The sequence below is a fragment of the Myxine glutinosa genome, chromosome 2 (genome assembly GCF_964187855.1).
Source record: "Myxine glutinosa chromosome 2, kmMyxGlut1.1, whole genome shotgun sequence".
Lineage (NCBI taxonomy): Eukaryota > Metazoa > Chordata > Myxini > Myxiniformes > Myxinidae > Myxine > Myxine glutinosa.
The window spans coordinates 194,511,952-194,530,297 of NC_136262.1; the positions used below are offsets into that span (position 1 = coordinate 194,511,952).

The window sequence follows — 18,346 nt, forward strand, 5'->3', positions numbered from 1 at the left end:
ATTGTGGAGATAACAATCAACAACACACACATACACACACACACACACACACACACACACACACACACACACGTTATAAAAGTCAACATTTCATGGAGCTATCTAATTATTCGCAGCAGGCCATCGTCTGGGGCCAAACTTTGAAAAAGAAGGAAAACCTTCAGCAAATGCAAATGAACATTATTCCTATAACGAAGCATACGTGACCGGAGCGTTTTTCCAGCACTAGCTTTTTTTCCCCAGTTCTACTTCGTACGTAATGAACTGAGTGGGTACATTTTTGTTTTTTCCCTTTGTTTGCCAAGAACTTTACACAGCAGATAAAGGGAGCATGTACAGAGGTGGTCGCGGGGTGGGAGGGGGGTCGGAGGATGACGGCCGATGGGGATGATACTATACGACCGACTTTCACAAACACATCTCCATCAACTAGATGGTATTCATAGAATACTTACCCTGCACAGTCAACTTGGTGCGAGCCAACTCTTATGATTTTTAAGTGTTTTTTTACTTTGATCCAATATGGCTGCCTGACCACGTGAGCGATGACATCATAAATTTATATTCTCTAATATGATTTTATGTAGCTTTTACGCTCAAGCTCAAGCTTATTATACTCAATAAATTTCAAACTACTCACACTTGACATTGTCCCTGTCAAATTATGATGTCATAATTAAGGCACTGATGACATCTTCATTAACAACACTTCCCCATGCGGAGTTCTTTACAATGAGCCATGTTTCAATTTTTTTCGTCGAGTGGTTTTGGAGATAGAGGGGCAACGTTTTTCGGTTTTTCCAAGGTGGTGCCTGTACCATGTGACCTATGACTTCATAATTATTCAAATATTCTACAGGAGGAGGTGCTCCAATGGTGAAAATTTAGTATCCATCAGACCAACAGTTGCAGAGAAAACAAATTCATACTGATCGGGTGAAGCATTGATCGGATGAAGGCACCAGATGACCATCACCAACATATCTTATTCCCCTTGGGGAGTACTTGACAATGAGCCATGTTTCAATTTATCCCATGGAGCAGTTTCAGAGATATAGAGGTGTAGTTTTTCCAAGATGGTGCTCATACCATTTGATGCATGGCATCATAACTATCACTAAAATTCTACAGATGGAGACGTTCCTATGGTGAAAATTTTGTCAGTCGGACCAACAATTGCAGAGAAAAACTAGAAAGAGTATTCAGAGATTGCAGACCCTCGCCAGGAGGCATTTTCAGTGGTTTTTAAGGCTTTTGTGTTAAAACAAATATGGCGGCCAAACCACGTGACCGATGATGTCATCGTTTTTTTTCTCCACCAATTTATCCCTCGATGACGCTCATGAAATTTCATCTTGATCGGATGAAGTTTTGTACTTGTCGAATTATGATGTCATAATGGAGGCACCTATGACATCATCATTAACATATTTTATTCCTCATGGAGAGTTCTTTACAATGATCAATGTCATTTTCTTCGATGCCACGCTTTCGGTGATATAGAGGTGCAAGGTTTTTCGGCTTTTTCAAGATGGCGCCCATACCACGTGACCTATGACGTCATAATTATCATTTAAAAAATTCTACAGGTGGAGTTGCATCTATGGTGAAAATTTCTTGTCAATCGGACCAATGGTTTCAGAGAAAATCATATTTATTCTGTGCAGACAAACAAACGGACTCAAATGCAATACCCTCTCCTCTGGCGAGGATAAAAATTCATACTGATCGGATCAAGCATTGTGCTCCTATGGTCAAAATCTTTTGTCCATCAGGCTAACGGTTGTAGAGAAAAAAAATTCATACTGAACAGACCAAGCATTGTACTTGTCAAATTATGACATCATCATTAACATATCTTATTCCCCATGGGGAGTACTTGACAATGAGCCTTGTTTCAATTTTTTTTTCCATTTAGCGGTTTCTGAGATATAGAGGTGTCACATTTTTCCAAGATTGCGTCAGTACCATGTGACCTATGACGTCATAATTATGAGTTAAAAATTCTACAGTCGGCGGCGCTCCTGTGGTAAATTTCGTGTCGATCAGACCAACGGTTGCCGAGAAAATGAATTTTAAAATACAGACACGTATGCCACACACACGCCACACGTGCGTATGCAACCGAATGCCTAACCCTGATTTTCGCTTCACGGGTAATTACATCACACAGTATATAGAATGCAAAATCTGATACTGTTTTCATCATCTGCATTGCAAATTTATCTGATAGCAAAAAATTACAACTAGTTCCAGGTGTCTTTATCACACAGTGTCAACTCTGTCCCATCCCTTCGTAAATGGGTTATTCCTTGTAGGTTCTCTTTTTAAACGACGTCTACACGTGATCGATCTAGCTAGCACTATTTGTCGGTCGGTCGAATTTTGTTCAAAAATGATGCACACACGTGATCAATCGAGCTGACATTATTTTGCGGCCTACCTATAGGCAAAGTTAACCAGAAGCAATGAAACTAAATTATCCAAGTGGGGCAGAAAAAGGAAAAAAAAAAACAGAGAGGCAATTCCATGAAAGTTTTCAAAAAGTTACTAATTTCTTCAAAAGTAAAACTGAGGATGAAGCAGCAGCGCGAACAGCAGCAGCAGTAACATTAGGGCTAACAGTTAAAAAAGAGTCTTCCTTAGTAACCCCTTTTTTTCCTAGTTATTGCTACATTATGTTGTTTTTTGAGCCCAATATGATGCACTTACACTGAGATGTCAAATGAATCTCGAGTCATTACATTCCTATTATAATATTGATTCTCGTTTTATAGTATTAGCTCCATGCTATCTGTATTGTTTTTTGGTATTTTTCACACCCACTGGTGAATGAGCTTCCTGATGCCATTGGAATGCAGTCATGATTTTGGCTCTGAAACCTTTTCGAAAAAATACAAAACGTTTTTTATGGATTTTTTCTCTGCAACTCTGTAAGGTAATAATTCCCACCATCAGTGTACAATTATTCCCTCATGCGCAAATAAGTTGCTTTCTTGTTTTGGTTCATCACACAGGGCAAATTCGATCGGCTCCATGCATCGATTACTTGCTGGACATTCGTCGGCTTATGTCGAGCGCTACCAGTTTCTTCTGGTTGCGCAGCAAAAACAAATATCGATAGATTGTTTTAATTTTAATTCAAAGTCGTTATGCAGAATAGAAAATGCAACTTTATTGCATTGCTCTGTGTATTTTTTTTTTTTTTTAAATAACTGACGAAACTCCATGCACAGCTTGTATATGTATCGCATTCAGGATATGCTTATTATGAGACGATAAATAGATAGACACAATCTGCGGGTACCAGCATCACGAGCTTACTGTGCACAGATGGGAAATGCAAAACAGGCCAACCCATTCCCACTAACTCCATTTTGTTTTGTTTGTTGTATATGACGAGTGATGTCAGGAAATATAATTATAAAAGTACCTGATGGGTTTTCTGTTCTTTTTGATGCCGCACAGGCAGCCTGAAGAATGTATTGCTGAGATCTCATTGAGTATTGTGGATGCTGTTTCAGGGCTACAGACAGAAGGATGCTTTTATTGCTGGTCAAGGCCCTCTCTCACACACACTGGAGGATTTTTGGCGGATGGTTTGGGAATGGCGGTCATGTTCCATCGTAATGCTGACTGAGCTGGAGGAGAGGGGACAGGTACATTCCATCGCATGCTTTGGGATATTTTTCGTTTGATGTTTTAATGTAAAGCATCACCATCTAGGAATGTAAAGGCAATTTGTTATTTGTGGATTTTTTTTTTTCAATGTCGAAAGCCCATTGAGCGGCTTGCACATATATCACATGAGGAGACATCGGTGCACGAATTACATGTCTATTTTTTAATGTTCAACAAAAACATTGTTTTAAAGGATTTTAACTTTCCATAATGGCATCATGAGGCAAATGTTCAGGTGGAAGCACCATGCAGGCCAATAGTTTCTCGTGTTTTGCTACCTTGCTAGGAGAAATGCATCCAGTATTGGCCAAACGAGGGGACCCTCACATCGAGCGACATCTCCATTGAGCTGAAGTCCGAGACGCACCATGACAGTTACACTGTGCGAGACTTCGGTGTCGCCAACAAGAAGGTAAGAATGACGAGCTTTAGCGCTACATATTTATTGGTTTCTATAATGTCATGATGTATGATGAAAAATTAGATTAATTAATTATATTTTGTGATTTTTTATGAACCGTTTTATTTTCATAACCATAATGTGGGTGAGCCCTGCTTTGGGTTTGCAGTAATGGCCTTACTGAGTGGTTTTGGAGTAAGGCTATTGACGTTGTACTATTTGGAGGTGTATATTTGTATGAATATGATAGGATATTTCATCATACAGTGATGCAGCTCCTCTAGTCTTTGCTACAATGTAGACATTTATTTTGCCATGGCGTTCCTGCCATAAATCTGGGAATTCAATCGAAAAATAAATTATAGGAACTCCATTGGGCCTGAAAGAGGAATACCAGATATGATATACTGTACATCATGTTATCATCCATTATGAATAAATGTCATTTTTCTATAAGTAAGAATATCTGTGACTATCAAGACTTCTAAGCAGTAACACTATAACAAGCTTTCAAATTGGTCATTTTGGAAACTGGCATCATGAACCCATAAAAATCTGTTCTCTTGTAGAATAGACTTTATTATCTCGGTTGCTAAGGACGCCATCTTGATTGCTGAGGAAGGATTCACAGGATATGGTCACAAATGTTGCAATAATATTTGCAATAGCCTCTAACTGATTTATACCAGTTTTCTCCATCAAAATCCATCAACTACCCGGTGGGCTGGCAGTGTGACCTCGACACGTATGCACACCCGCCTTTGAGCCATCTAGCCTGGGGATGAATCTCCGTCCAGCTAAAAACTGTCATTCTGGTGTCTCACATGCAGGTTGAGGCATCAATTTGTGTGCCGTCCCTCGGATGAACGTTAAAGTGGGCGTCACGTTTGCCAGCATTAGTTGGTGGATGTTAAAGATCCCACGGTATCCTTTGTTAAGAGTAGGCAAGCTATCGTCGTCACCATGAACAAATTCCAAATTCCTGTCTTAAGCTGCAGAGGGTGTTGCATCAGCAGCACAGCCTTACCCTCAGCCAATGATGCTACTTTGCAGCCTTATGCTGCATACGAAAGAAAATTTAGAACTTACTGGTGTCGAATGGTAAATTCTGATTTGCCCGTACCAGCCATTTAATTATGCAGAGATCACAGAAAAGTCAAAGGGGGCAAGATCAGAAAGGACAAAATGTTAGCGAAAGACCATTCACCATGGGAGATTCCAATTATTTTAAAGGTCTCGATGCTCCACAGCATCAAGACATGAAAGGTGTGAGGTAGCGGTGCCAGCCCAATGAGGTGAGTAGTACTTCGTCAAGCTGCATATGAAGGCCTTGTATGTTGCTTGAAGTTTGGACTTGCCAAGTGAATACTTAGCACCTAGTCAGCGGATAGCTTTGGAGGTCAACTCGGACATGTGGTTTGCCCAAAAAAGATTGTCGTTGTTAGTGAGGCATAAACGTTTGAGGGACTGAACTTCTTTAGGCGGTTTGTCAAGGAAGTAGGTTGGCGGGTTTCCCAGATTGTCCTTTCAGAGAGACAGCGACTATGTGAGATTGCCAGGATTTAAAGATGCATCCAAGTGTTGGACTATCTCCTGGTTTGATCAAAGTCTGTTGAGGGGAGAGGATGCTGCCTGCCTGGCAAAGGGTGGAGTAATCAGTGAAAATGAGGTTTTTTTCAGATAATCAGAAATACCTTTGATGAAGATTATGAACAGGACTGGGCACAGGACACACGGCCTTGGGGCACTTCATCTTTTACAGGGAGAGGAGATGAGGATCCCATTGCGCTGACGATGAAAGTGGCACAAGTCAGCAAGTCATGCGAGGAGGTTGCTTTGGATGCCGCCGGCAGTGATTTTGGAGAGCAATGCAGCATGCCAGACTTTGTCAAATGCCAGAGATATGTCCAGAGAGACAGTGCAGATATCGTCTGTGATTTGGGGCCTCCATCCATTGTTGGGAGAGAAGCGGCAGCATGCATATTCAGGATCGAGTGACTGTGTCGACACCACACTGATGGTCTGAAATCGGGCTGTTGGGGAAAAGGCAGGATTGGTTGTCGACTGCAATGGTGGATTCCATGACTGCTTTTAACGGGACGTACACTAATATGGCTGTAGTTAAGATTATGTTTTTGCGCTCTTTTTGTGGAATGCAGTGATATTGGCTGGCTTCCAAGCGAACGGAAGGTGACATAGGACAAATGATAGCTTGAACAGAACAAAAATAGTGTCGGCATAGTCCAAAATTTCATACCAATTGTGCACTACGTGATAAATGCACCAAATTTTACACATGTGTACGCATAAACTAATAACAAACTATCATTTTCAGATATTGGGGCACTTGAAATTATACCTCTGTGCATGTGCTGTGATGTTTACTTTGGCATATCTATTTTGGTATTAAAATCGATATTAGTGACAAAATAATCCAGTCAATTTTTATTTTCCATTTTTAAAGTATAGGCATGGGTATGTTATATGGGTATGTCATATAATTTTGCAGCAAAATATGTGGTTTATTTTAAAATTACTAGCAGGGGTACCTGGCATTGCCAGGTGTATTTTTTGTGGGGGCCTAAAACACTTCTCTACACCCATTAAGGAATGGGGTCCTTACACACTTCCCTACACCCACGATAGATCAGTTAAAAGCAAAAAAATCCCCAACTTATCCAACTTTTTTTTTTTCAAAATTTTCAAAATCTTTTTCCCTTAAAGCGCTCCTTGCCACTCACTGATGAACCTCAGAAAGTTTGACAAAGATACATTTAGCCATCTCTGAGAAAATGGTGACACACACACACACACACACACACACACACACACACACACACACACACACACACACACACAAATGTCTCTCTTATAGTAAGATGATGATTATTAGTTATTAATATTGTTGACTGTGACAGAAACTCATGATACTTGAACCCCGGTCTGGATTTTAGGAAAACCGCAACAGGCAGATCCGACAGTTCCATTTCCAGGGTTGGCCTGAGGTGGGAATCCCTGATGATGGAAAGGGCATGATTGGCCTCATTGCTGCTGTCCAAAAGCAACAGCAGCAGTCGGGCAACCATCCCATTATCGTGCATTGCAGGTGTGCCGTATATCCTCCTCGCCCTCAATCCCTCCTACTGACTTGGCAAGAGTGCTGTGCCGTGATTATTGTACTTCAGCCAAAGGCCTGAGATTCCTCCTTGCATCTTGTGCTTTTTGAAAATCGTTTTGCCGATGAGCGAGAAACTGTTCCAATTATCTTGAGATGGGTGGTTTGGTTACACCTAGAGTCCCTGTATAAAGAGAGTTGCGCCATGCGCTGACCCGAGATTTCTGGTCACGTGATTTCGTGGCGCCATTTTGTGTCTAACTTCACCGTGCGTGAACGTCAGCTTGGTACGGGAATGTTGTTTATTGCCAAACAAAATGACTGGTTGTTCTGCTTTTGGTTGTTCAAACCAATCTGGGAAATATAAGATGTATAGATTTCCAAGGGATAAAGTCAGAAGACAAATTTGGGAAGCGAAAGTCAGACGAAAGAGCTGGAAAGCAATCGACTCCTCGAGACTCTGCCAGGTAGGCCCACGCCGCTTGATGATCGATGTTCAAAAGCAATTCTATCTGCTCGGTTTTTTTTTGGTTGTCTGTCCGTTGAAAACCCTTTTAAAGGGAAGTGATTTGTGTTTGTTTATAATCTTCAAGGAGCTGACCAAAAATGCATTTCCGTGGGAAGAACCCTGCTCAATTTTTTTCCGGTAGTCCTAGCGGACCGCATATTGTCATTGATTGATGAAATGTCCCGGTACAGTGACATTGCCTGGTCTGCGGTTGGGTAGTCTGCGGGCAATGTCACTGTACTTTTTCAGAGGGAATTAATTTTGATTTTATAGGGGTGGGAAACCCATGGTCCGTTTTGTTTTCAGTTGTCTGTCCGTCCATTCAAAACGTATTCCGAGGCAAGTTATTTTTTTGGTTTAAAATCTTTAGCCTTATCGGCAATCATAAAAGCAATTTTAGGGGGGGACCTGCTCAATTTTTTTGCGGATTGTGCAGCCATCCATACGTCCAAAATTTGACGAGTTATTGTTTGCTTTGTACAGTGCTCATGCGTCTTGTGGCATATTTGCTCAAATATTTCCCACCCCGGGATTTATGGCCAAATTGTAGTGATGGAAGATTTTGCACATTGGACAATCCCTATATATTTAACCTGGTGACAGCTATCGTTCCCAAAACATACAATATTTCTAGGTGATTAATGCAGTAAAACATGTTACCACATCACTTGCAGCAATTAATGTGAATCTGAATTAACTTAAGTATATTTAGGGTTCTCTAAAGCCTTCGATCATATTCAACGAGACATGTTGTGGAACAAACTTCAAATCTTGGCCGACATGGCAATATTATGAAATTTCTCATTTCTGTGTATGATAATGTAAAATGCTGTGTAAGAATTAATGGTTTTTTAACAGACTGGTTTCCGATAGATGTTGAGTCAAACAAGGCTGGAATTTAAGTCCGCTCTTATTCTCTATGTATATTTGTTATATAGTGGGAAATAGACTGGTTTGTCGCCTGTGTGAGCTTCCTTGTGTTGGGCATTCGAGTGGGGGAAATGGTGTCGTGTGCAGTCAGGCGCAGAGAGCGCTTGTGAGTTGACAGAGGACATTGAGCTCAAGTTGTGTGATGTTGGTCATGTGACCAGAGTGGCAACCTGTAATTGGTTGAGGCTGCAATATAGGTGCAAGAGATAGGAAATACTGTCTTTTCTACACGTGTTGTCGAGGAAAGCAGGCTGTGTGCGTGGTGTGAAAGAAGTGAAATGGTCATGTGAACTCCCGGGGTCTCTTCTCTTCGTACGGGTTCTCTTCTCATCCACGTGGCTGTCGTGAGGTCTCTTGCACTCATCGCAGAAGACAGATGAGGTCTCTTCTCGCCGTATCGTGAGCAGTCTCTCCGTCTGTAGTCATATTCAAGTCTTCACTTGTCGGAGTAGTGATGAGTTTCACTTGTGAGGAGTGAACGGAGTGGTGATGAGTCTCACTTGTGAGGAGTGAACGGAGTAGTGATGCGTCTCACTTGTGAGGAATGAACGGAGCAGTGATGAGTCACTTGTGAGGAGTGAACGGAGTAGTGATGGTGTCTCACTTGTGAGGAGTGAACAGAGTAGTGATGAGTCTCACTTGTGAGGAGTGAACGGAGTAGTGATGAGTCTCACTTGTGAGGAGTGAACGTAGTGGGATGAAGTGTTGGTCTGGTCAGAGTGTTGTATTACGGGCAGAGTTTTCTTACGGTCTGAATGTATGAATCATGTTCTGTACTGAATGTATGAACCAAGTTTTGTACTGAATGTTTACTGTGTTGGCCTCATTGTGTTCCTGGTGAAATTAAACAAGTTATGGTGAATACGACGTCTTATCTGTGCTTTTCCATATCTGTTCGACTAGACGAACCGTGCACACTGCAGGTATTTTTAAAAGTTTTTTCTCTGTTTAATTACGGCTTGGCGCACTCGAAAATTAAGTGTTAATTAAGTCGCCAGCTATGAAACATATTAATCGATCAGGCAATATCCATCAGAGTTCTGGGCAAGGGTGTAGTAATAAATGAACGTTTCAATCTTACTAGATGCCGATGACGTTTTCCTTATGTCAGAGACAGAAGCTGCCTTGCAGCTTGTTAAATCATTACAATGGAAATTGAATATAAATGTCGATAAAACTAAAGTTGTACACAATAGAAATATGGCAATACCACGTACAGAATTTGTTTTAAGTGTGTTAGACTATATGTCGGCTGGAAGTCCTACACCGGAATTGCTCTCGGCACCCTTTTAAAAATATTGGATATGCCCACACTCCTTTCTAAAAGTTATTAAAATTCAGAGAACGACAGCATTGGTTTGTCTTACTTATAATGTTAGCTCTTATATGCAGTGTTGGCTTGTAATATGCATTGCCATACCACTTTTAATATCACCACACAGCTCTTTTTCACGGCAATAGCTGAGTTTTTGACAAAACAAATATCACCTGTATGTAATAATAAGACTAAATATGTGTAGTAAATTTTTTTTAGCAGGTTTAGAATATATCACCCCATATCGCGAATGTACATGTATATCTAATCCGACACACTTAGACACAAAATGGCGTCCAAATTTGAGTTGACACAACTCTCTTTATACAGGGACTCTAGTTACACCTAATGACTGCATTTCATTTCAGATTTGACTAATCCCACACTTTCTCCATGTCGCTCACCACAGTGCCGGGGCAGGCCGGACTGGCACGTTCTGTGCTCTTTGCACTATTCTGGAGCGTGTGAAGACCGAAGGAATCCTCGATGTCTTTCAGACTGTGAAGAGCTTACGTACACAGAGGCCTCACATGGTGCAAATGTTGGTAAGATGTACCTTGTTGTGGCACAGGAAGTTATTTTTCCATTGCTAAGGTTCTGGCTGGCACATGTTTCTTGTAAAAAAGAAAATTCAGTTTTGTTTTGATAAACCACTGTAAGCAGTGAAATAAGTAGTTGTGAGCAACTGTTGCCCATATATTATTTGTAACAGATGCACTAATTTCCTTTCTCACTGTAAGTACGTTGTTGTTGGGGGAGATGGTGGAGCTGGGAGTTGAGGGTGGGCGGAGGACATTTTTAGAATGAAATTGGTCGAGCTAAATTTTCTTTTTTTGTTTATATAATAAACAAAATATGTACTGGGAAGACTTGGCTTCCTCCAATTGGTGCACACACTCACACTCACGAACACTTTTTGCCACTCTGGTGAGTTGCACATCATGTGAATTAACGATATCATCATACTGTTGGAATTATCAAAGTACGATTGTGTTAATCTCCCCTTTCAAACCAAAACCTCACTCGAACCAAGGGAAATCCACATGGAGCCATCTTTCCCATGCCAAGTGTTTTACGTGATGCTTTTACATTGATATTTTCGCTGATCTTTACCTATGCCACCAAAGGTGGGTGGAGGTTATGCTTTCACCCCTGTCTGTCTGTTTGTTTGTCTGTTTGTCCGTTTGTGAACAAAATATCTCAAAAAGTTGTGGATGGATTTGGACGAAATTTGGCAGTGATGTATGTACGTGACAAGGACGAAATGATTATATTTTGGTGAAGATCCGGATTCGAATCCGGCTACTAGAATTTTTAAAGTGATTCTTAACCATTGGGAGATAGGGCCAAAAACGATGCACAGCAGGATATCTCAAAAAGTTATGGATCGATTTGGACGAAACTTGTTGGACAGGTTATGTGTGTGACGAGGACAAATAGATTCGATTTTGGTGAAGATCCAGATCCAGCTAGTAGAATTTTTAAGTGATTCTTCACCATTGAGTGATATGGCCAACCAGGTGGAGGTATGCGCTCTACTGAGTGCCGTTCTAGTTGAAACTGCTTTCGCCACCACAGCCTTGTCATGCCTGTTTTGTTCATTCAATAACTATTGAAGCTTTTACTCTGCTATTTATCTGCTGAGAAGAATTTCCTTTTGGACAACGTCGGTTCATTTCCTTCAACCCGCTGTGCAATTTGCAACACCCCGTCGTGTTACCAAAGTTCCTCCAGACATTTCAACATTCGTAAATAAAAGACTTGCTTACAATGAATGAATGACATTTTTGCCAAGGAAAAGAATTCTCTGGTTTATTAATTTTTTTGTATGATTTTTTTCAAACTGCATTCTTCAATGAAATGGGATGAAAGTTCATCACAATTATGCTGTGTCTGTTGTGCAGGAGCAATACGAATTTTGTTACAAGGTTGTGCAAGAGTACATTGAAGCATTCTCCGATTATGCCAACTTCAAGTGAGGACTTTACCTTTTTCAAGTTCGGCCTTTTATGAAGGGGTTTGAGTGCTTGTGTCCTGCACAGATCAGGAAGGCCAAGTTTTCACCATTGTACCTGCACTTGGAATGCTTCCTTGAACTTGCTTTGATGAGAACCAACCACAATCAAAAACTAGGGTGGTAATTTGAGTCGCAGCTTTGATTTGCCATACCATTGATGTAAAATTTGCTAGGCATCCACATTTGGGGACAATCAGTCGGATTTTCCCGGCATAACGCACAAGCGAAGCGGTACTGCTGGCTTCACATCAAAAGCCTCTTGTATCACGAGGCATGACATTGTGTGGCTTCAGGCTTTGTGGGGTGTGAAGAGGTCCTTGCGCAAATGACTGCTCATATGATAATGAAGAGCGTGGCATGAAATCCATCACAGAAAGAAAGGGACTCTGCCCTTACACCTGGAACAAACGGCACCAAACTAAAGCCCCCAAGACTATTCCAAAACGTTTAAAATGTCCAACAACTCATTCCTAATAAATGGTTTAAGGTGCTCCTATACCTTAAAACTTAGGGAGTGTAAATGCTTTTGAAGATAAACATGGCTGCCATTACTGGAGACCAACGAGTGTCCCTCCCAGGGCAGCGAATCGTCTTCAAATTTAGGTTGCTGTTGCAATTTATTATTTAAGTTAAAGCATTTGTTCTCCTTGACATGCCTGTACATTTTGACTTTTCAACTTCTTTACCTTACCTTACTTCTCTTTTTTTAAACACATTTTATTCATGGTGAATCACTTTTCTTGCGGTTGAAGCATTTGAAGAAAAGAAAGGAAAAAAAAAAAGAAAGGAAAAAGAAGAAGAAGAAGAATTTTGCTTGCTTGCAAAAGTCGCATGCATTATCATTCTGTTTTGTAACATTCCAGGAACAGAGTTCCAGGCACATTTTAATGTTTATTTCAAATTGCCTCTGCATCTTCTCTGCATTTATGGAGTCATTTCTATTGTGTGATGCGTTTTAAATTTTATTTTTTTCACTTTCTTCAATCAGTTTGGCTTTGCCAGTCATCAGGTCAAATGATATAAATGTTGCGTGTTACGAAGGTTTGTAATAAGGGGTGTAAAGTGAAATAACCATTCCATTTAACGCATCATGTATGGTTTTAGTCTAAAATAGTGTCCATCTGCGTGCATAACTAGGTTCCAAAGCAAGCGTTGGGTTCAAACACAGCTCGTAGCACTTAAAAAATTGAATACACGCATCACGGTGCATTCACAGTAGCCGGTGCAGTGTTGAAGCTTTTGGTGTAATGGTTTGACTGTGATTGTTAAGTGAACTTTCGACCTGTACATTTAAAACTCCATTTGCAAAATGTCTCGGAATCCAGCATATCTCTATCTCTCTCTCTCTCTCTCTCTTTCTCTCTCTCTCTTTCTCTCTCTCTCTCTCTCTCTCTCTCTCTCTCTCTCTCTCTCTCTCTCTCTCTCTCTCTCTCTCTCTCTCTCTCTCTCTCTCTCTCTCTCTCTCTCTCTCTCTTTCTCTCTTCTTCTCTCTTTCTCTCTCTTTCTCTCTCTTTCTCTCTCTTTCTCTCTCTTTCTCTCTCTTTCTCTCTCTTTCTCTCTCTTTCTCTCTCTTTCTCTCTCTTTCTCTCTCTTTCCTCTCTCTTTCTCTCTCTTTCTCTCTCTTTCTCTCTCTTTCTCTCTCTTTCTCTCTCTTTCTCTCTCTTTCTCTCTCTTTCTCTCTCTTTCTCTCTCTTTTTCTCTCTTTCTCTCTTTCTCTCTTTCTCGTCTCGTTTACTTTCTCTCTTTTAATCACAATGATACGTTTGCGATCTGTTCACACGTTCGGATATGCAGGTGTTTGTGTTTTCTCATTATGCTTTTGATAACGAAGTACCAAGCCAAAAAGGAATTGATCATTCCATGTCGATCTATGAGTGGTAGTGACACTTTTCATTTCTGTAAGTGTATACGTTTGCATTTTTGTTACACACAAAGCTTGCTGCGATCCGTAGTGGTTGTGTTTCTCAACACGGCTTCGCTTTTGTAGTCGGAACAGTTTTGTACTAAAAGTTGTCTCGTCTTTTCTAAAACGACCGAATGATCATGTAAAAGAGAATTTTGTACAGTGCTTTTGTGCCAAGCATTGTTTGGTTTGGTTCGGTTTCTATGGTCCAATATCGCTGAACAGTATTTAAAAGTCAATTGTAAAAGTTCATCGCCTGCCTGCAGGAGGTGTAATAAAGTGGGGTGTATGTTCATTACCGCATTCCTGTGCATCGATTTCACATGATGGGCCTGTCACGTGTAATTGAGCACCTCGTATACATGTCTTTTTAATTTCTACGCTTAGCTGGTTGGTGAGACTGGCACTGGTGAGAACAAGCGTTTAAAGATGTTTTCGCCTTGGTTTGAAAACTTTCGTTGATTTTGGCCGCAACTTTGGAATGGCTAACCAAACTTCCTCGGGATTATACAGACTTTTACTATGCCTTTTATTTTGATGTCCACCTTGTTTTCCAAACGCATGATAAATCATTCCAAACTTTGGAATTGATACATACCACACCGGTATTGACAAACCGGTCTACTCCTATTCTACCTAAACAGCCACTATAAAGTGTTTACCTCCGCTGTTGTACCTTCCTCTTTACAGAGCATTGATGCTGCCGAGGCAGTTTCTTAGCAAGGGTCAAACTGAGTTGTTTGCAGTTGCCATCCCAGCAGTCAGGCCACAAACGATAACTTACTTGCTCTTCGTGAAAGATACCATTGGATCTGTAATATCCACCAGAGACCAATGCTGGCAAATAGGTCCTCCTGCTTAACGTCCTTCCGATGGATGGCACGCAAGTCGATGCCTCACCGTGCTTGCAAGTGAAACACCATGCTTGCATGGGAAACACCATGATGCCGGTTTGTTGTAGCTGGGTTAACATTTGAACGCAGACTAGACTGCTCAAGATGAGTGCACATAACTAAAGTCGAAACTATCCTGCAGCCCAAGACATCCGCCAAACCAACACATCCGCCAAACCAACACATCCGCCAAACCAACACATCCGCCAAACCAAGACATCTGCCAAACCAACACATCCACCAAACCAACACATCCTAGTGTTTGCCAACACCTAAACATTTAGGTTAATGAGCCAGTTCAAAGGGTAGCAAAAATGTAATTTTTCTTGTTATAGAAATCTGAATTTCCCAAAGAAATTTCTGCTACATAATTTTACTCGGTAACCTAAAATCTCAGCTGATTTATGAAATCTAGCAGCTGAGTTTTCTTTACAACCTGGAGTTAGTTGAATCACAAACCATATATGGTGCGAAGCTTGACCTCCATTTTCCTCTTTCTCTACTTGTACGTTCTAAAAATAGTCACATTTGGCCAACGGAAGCAATGCATGGCTGTAGAGCTGTCCCTACATATTACACATGCAAAAGATTACCATATGCCTTCCTTACCATTTCCTCTGCTTAAGCCTATCCACTCCAAACTGCTTTAATCGTCTCTTCCCGACACACCATGACATATAACGTTTTCTCACCTCATCCTCCCTGATGTTGGCTTAGCGGTTAGGGTGCAGCTTGGGATCCTAGGATCCTGGGTTCGAATCCCGGACGATCACTGAATTACCGCCAGGGGGGTTGACTCAGCCTGCCATCCTCCGAGGTCGGCGAATTGAGTACCAGCTCACTGGCAATTCCCTGTGTGTCGCAAGAGGCGACTAACAGGGTTGGCGGCAGGAAGGGCTTCCGGCTGTAAAACATTGCTTCAAAAGGGGACCAAAGTGCCTGAAAAAGGCCAACCCCTGCATGAATGCATTTGACATACAGGTAAATGTCAAATGCATTGATGAAATTTCCTGCATTTGAAATTCTTGTGTTTGGAATTTCTTCTTTTTTTTTAACACATATTTACCTTTTAAATCCCCCCCTTTTTGGGGGGGGCTTTTTCTATCGTTTGGAAGCAGATTCTACAAAACGTCCAGCCTGAGGATTTGAGGGGGCGTCCAGCTCCTGCAATTGAGGGGGTGGCTGTTCTACATAAAGCATATATGCATGTTTTGGTAACAAGCATTGTTTTGTGCAAGCATTGTTTTGTTTTGTTTGTTTTGTTTTGGTAACATTTTAAGTAAACATTGTTTTGTTTTGGTAACAAGCATTGTTTTGTGTTTTGTTACCAAAACATATATGCATGTTTTGGTAACAGAAGACATGTAAACGTTTTTTCTGGAAATCATTGATCTCTGCCCTTTCACTGTACCGTCCATCATTATGCTCCATACTTCCCTCTGCCAGTAACCCACTTCTCGGGAACTTCCAAAATCCAGGTTTACTGTTCATCTCCAATCATTTTCTTCTCCTCTCACGCCTGTAGAACCAACTTTCTCATGCTCTTCATTAATATTGTCAAACGCTAAAAACACATTGTCTTTCTCATAGAGGAGGTACAGTTTCATGGATTGGGAACTGAGTACCCTCGTCCCTCTATACAAGGGGAAAGGTGACCCTCTGGACTGTGGCTCGAATCGAGCGATAAAGTTTTTGGAGCATGGAATGAAGGTATTGGAAAGGGTGTTGGAGAGGCGGATAAGGAAGAAAGTGAAGATCGATGAAATGCAGTTTGGATTTATGCCAGGAAGAGGAACGACAGACGTGCTTTTTACTGTAAGGCAGTTGCAGGAGAAGTACATGGAGAAGAGGAAGAAGTTGTTTCTTGGGTTTGTTGATCTGGAGAAATCATTTGATAGGGTTCCAATGCGAAGTAGTGACATGGGCTTTGAGGAAGTTAGGAGTGGAAGAATGGTTGATCAGAGTCGTGATGGCAATGTACGAGAGAGCATGCACAGCTGCAAGGACGAAGGAAAACAGTATTTGAGGTGAAGGTGGAAGTGCATCAGGGGTCGGTACTAAGTCCATTACTATTTGTAGCTGTGATGGAGGTGCTGGCTCGGAACGTAAAGGAGGGTTTACCGTGGGAGTTGTATGCAGATGATCTGGTGTTGATTGCGGAAAGTATGGATGGACTGAAGGAGAAGATTAAGTGGAATGAATGTATGGAGACAAAAGGTCTGAAGCTGAATATCGGAAAAACGAAGGTGATGGCAAGTGGTAAAGCATGTGGTGAGGTGGAAAGAACTGGGAAGTCGCCATGTGCTGTGTGCAGAAAGGGTGTCGGAGTGAATTCCATTCAATGTACAATGTGCGCTGAGTGGGTTCATCAAAAATGTAGTGTTCTGAGAGGGTCATTAACCAGTGTGGCAGCTACATTCAAGTGTAAGGTGTGCACAGAGGGAGCTGCAGATGGAGGAAATGTTTAGTTGGATATTGGAGACGGCGTGAAGCTGGAAGGTGTGAAAACATTTTGCTACCTCGGAGACATGTTGAATGGAGAAGGTGGATCAGACTCGGCAACGGTTGCTCGAGTGAGATGTGCATTGAAGAAGTTTTGGGAACTGAGTGGCGTGCTGACGAGGGGGGGAGTGTCGTTGAAGCTGAAGGGAAAGGTGTATGCTGCATGTGTGAGAAGTGTTATGATTTATGGGAGCGAGACATGGGTAATGAACGTAGAGCAGCAACGAAGGCTGGAAAGGGTGGAAATGCAAATGGTTCGGTGGATGTGTGGTGTATCGTTGAGAGAGAGGAAGACAAATGATGAATTGCGAAAGATGATGGGAATAGAGCCTGTGATTGATGCTGTGAAGAGAAACAGGTTGAGATGGTTTGGTCATGTGTTGAGGAAGGATGAAAGTGACTGGTTGAGAAGAGTGATGGAAATAAATGTAGAAGGAAGTAGAGGACGGGGAAGGCCGAGAAATACTTGGCTAAAGATGGTGGAAGAAGAAATGTGGGCAAGGGGGTTAACAAGAGGTGATGCAGAAAATAGGGCAAAATGGAGAAGATTGTCATGGAGCTAACCCCCGCTCTAGCAGGGAAAATGGCCTTAAAATGCCTGTTGTTGTTTCGAGGAGGTGAGTTATTATCGGCACCCTGAACAAATTCCAAATTCCTGACGTCTTCAATCGAATGTCAGCCAGGCCAGCGATTAGTGAAAGACATCGGCCAAAAACGTTCCCTTGCTGACCACACAATAAGTAGTACCCGTGGACTTCATTTGGTGTTCTCTGGTTTCAATCCTTCATTTGAAGTGTGGCCCTTTCGTTAGGGGTGTTTACAGCACCAGTTTTTTTTTTTTCTTTGTTCATTCAACCTGGTGTTGGCTTAGCAGTTAGGGTGCCGGCTTGGGATCCTGCGTTTGAATCCCGGTTGATCGCTGAATTAAGGCCAGGGTGGTTGACTCAGCCTGTCATCCTTCCGAGGTCGGCAAATTGAGTACCAGCTTGCTGGGATGAATGATGACGGTGAGTACCCCGATTTAGAATAGGTACACCGTATCCCTGCGCATCGGGAGAGGCGACCAAGGGTTGGCGTCAGGA

The 18,346-nt window shown here is 41.7% G+C and overlaps 1 protein-coding gene across 7 annotated transcripts in view; it reads left to right on the forward strand.

Annotated features, from left to right (window-relative positions):
- PTPRA (protein tyrosine phosphatase receptor type A) overlaps window positions 1–18,346 on the forward strand; it is a 221,923-nt gene that overhangs the window by 183,559 nt on the left and 20,018 nt on the right. For 3 of the 7 annotated variants that reach the window (XM_078772136.1, XM_068106528.2, XM_078772135.1), the window contains exons 18-22: window positions 3,525–3,659; window positions 3,968–4,093; window positions 7,036–7,187; window positions 10,359–10,494; window positions 11,854–11,924. In XM_078772136.1, the coding sequence (XP_078628262.1) occupies window positions 3,525–3,659; window positions 3,968–4,093; window positions 7,036–7,187; window positions 10,359–10,494; window positions 11,854–11,924 (620 nt within the window). Of the gene's footprint in view, window positions 1–3,524; window positions 3,660–3,967; window positions 4,094–7,035; window positions 7,188–10,358; window positions 10,495–11,853; window positions 14,165–15,880; window positions 16,166–18,346 lie in introns of those variants that run through there. The other 4 variants (XM_078772137.1, XM_078772138.1, XM_068106531.2 and 1 more) reach the window with 3 other exon arrangements.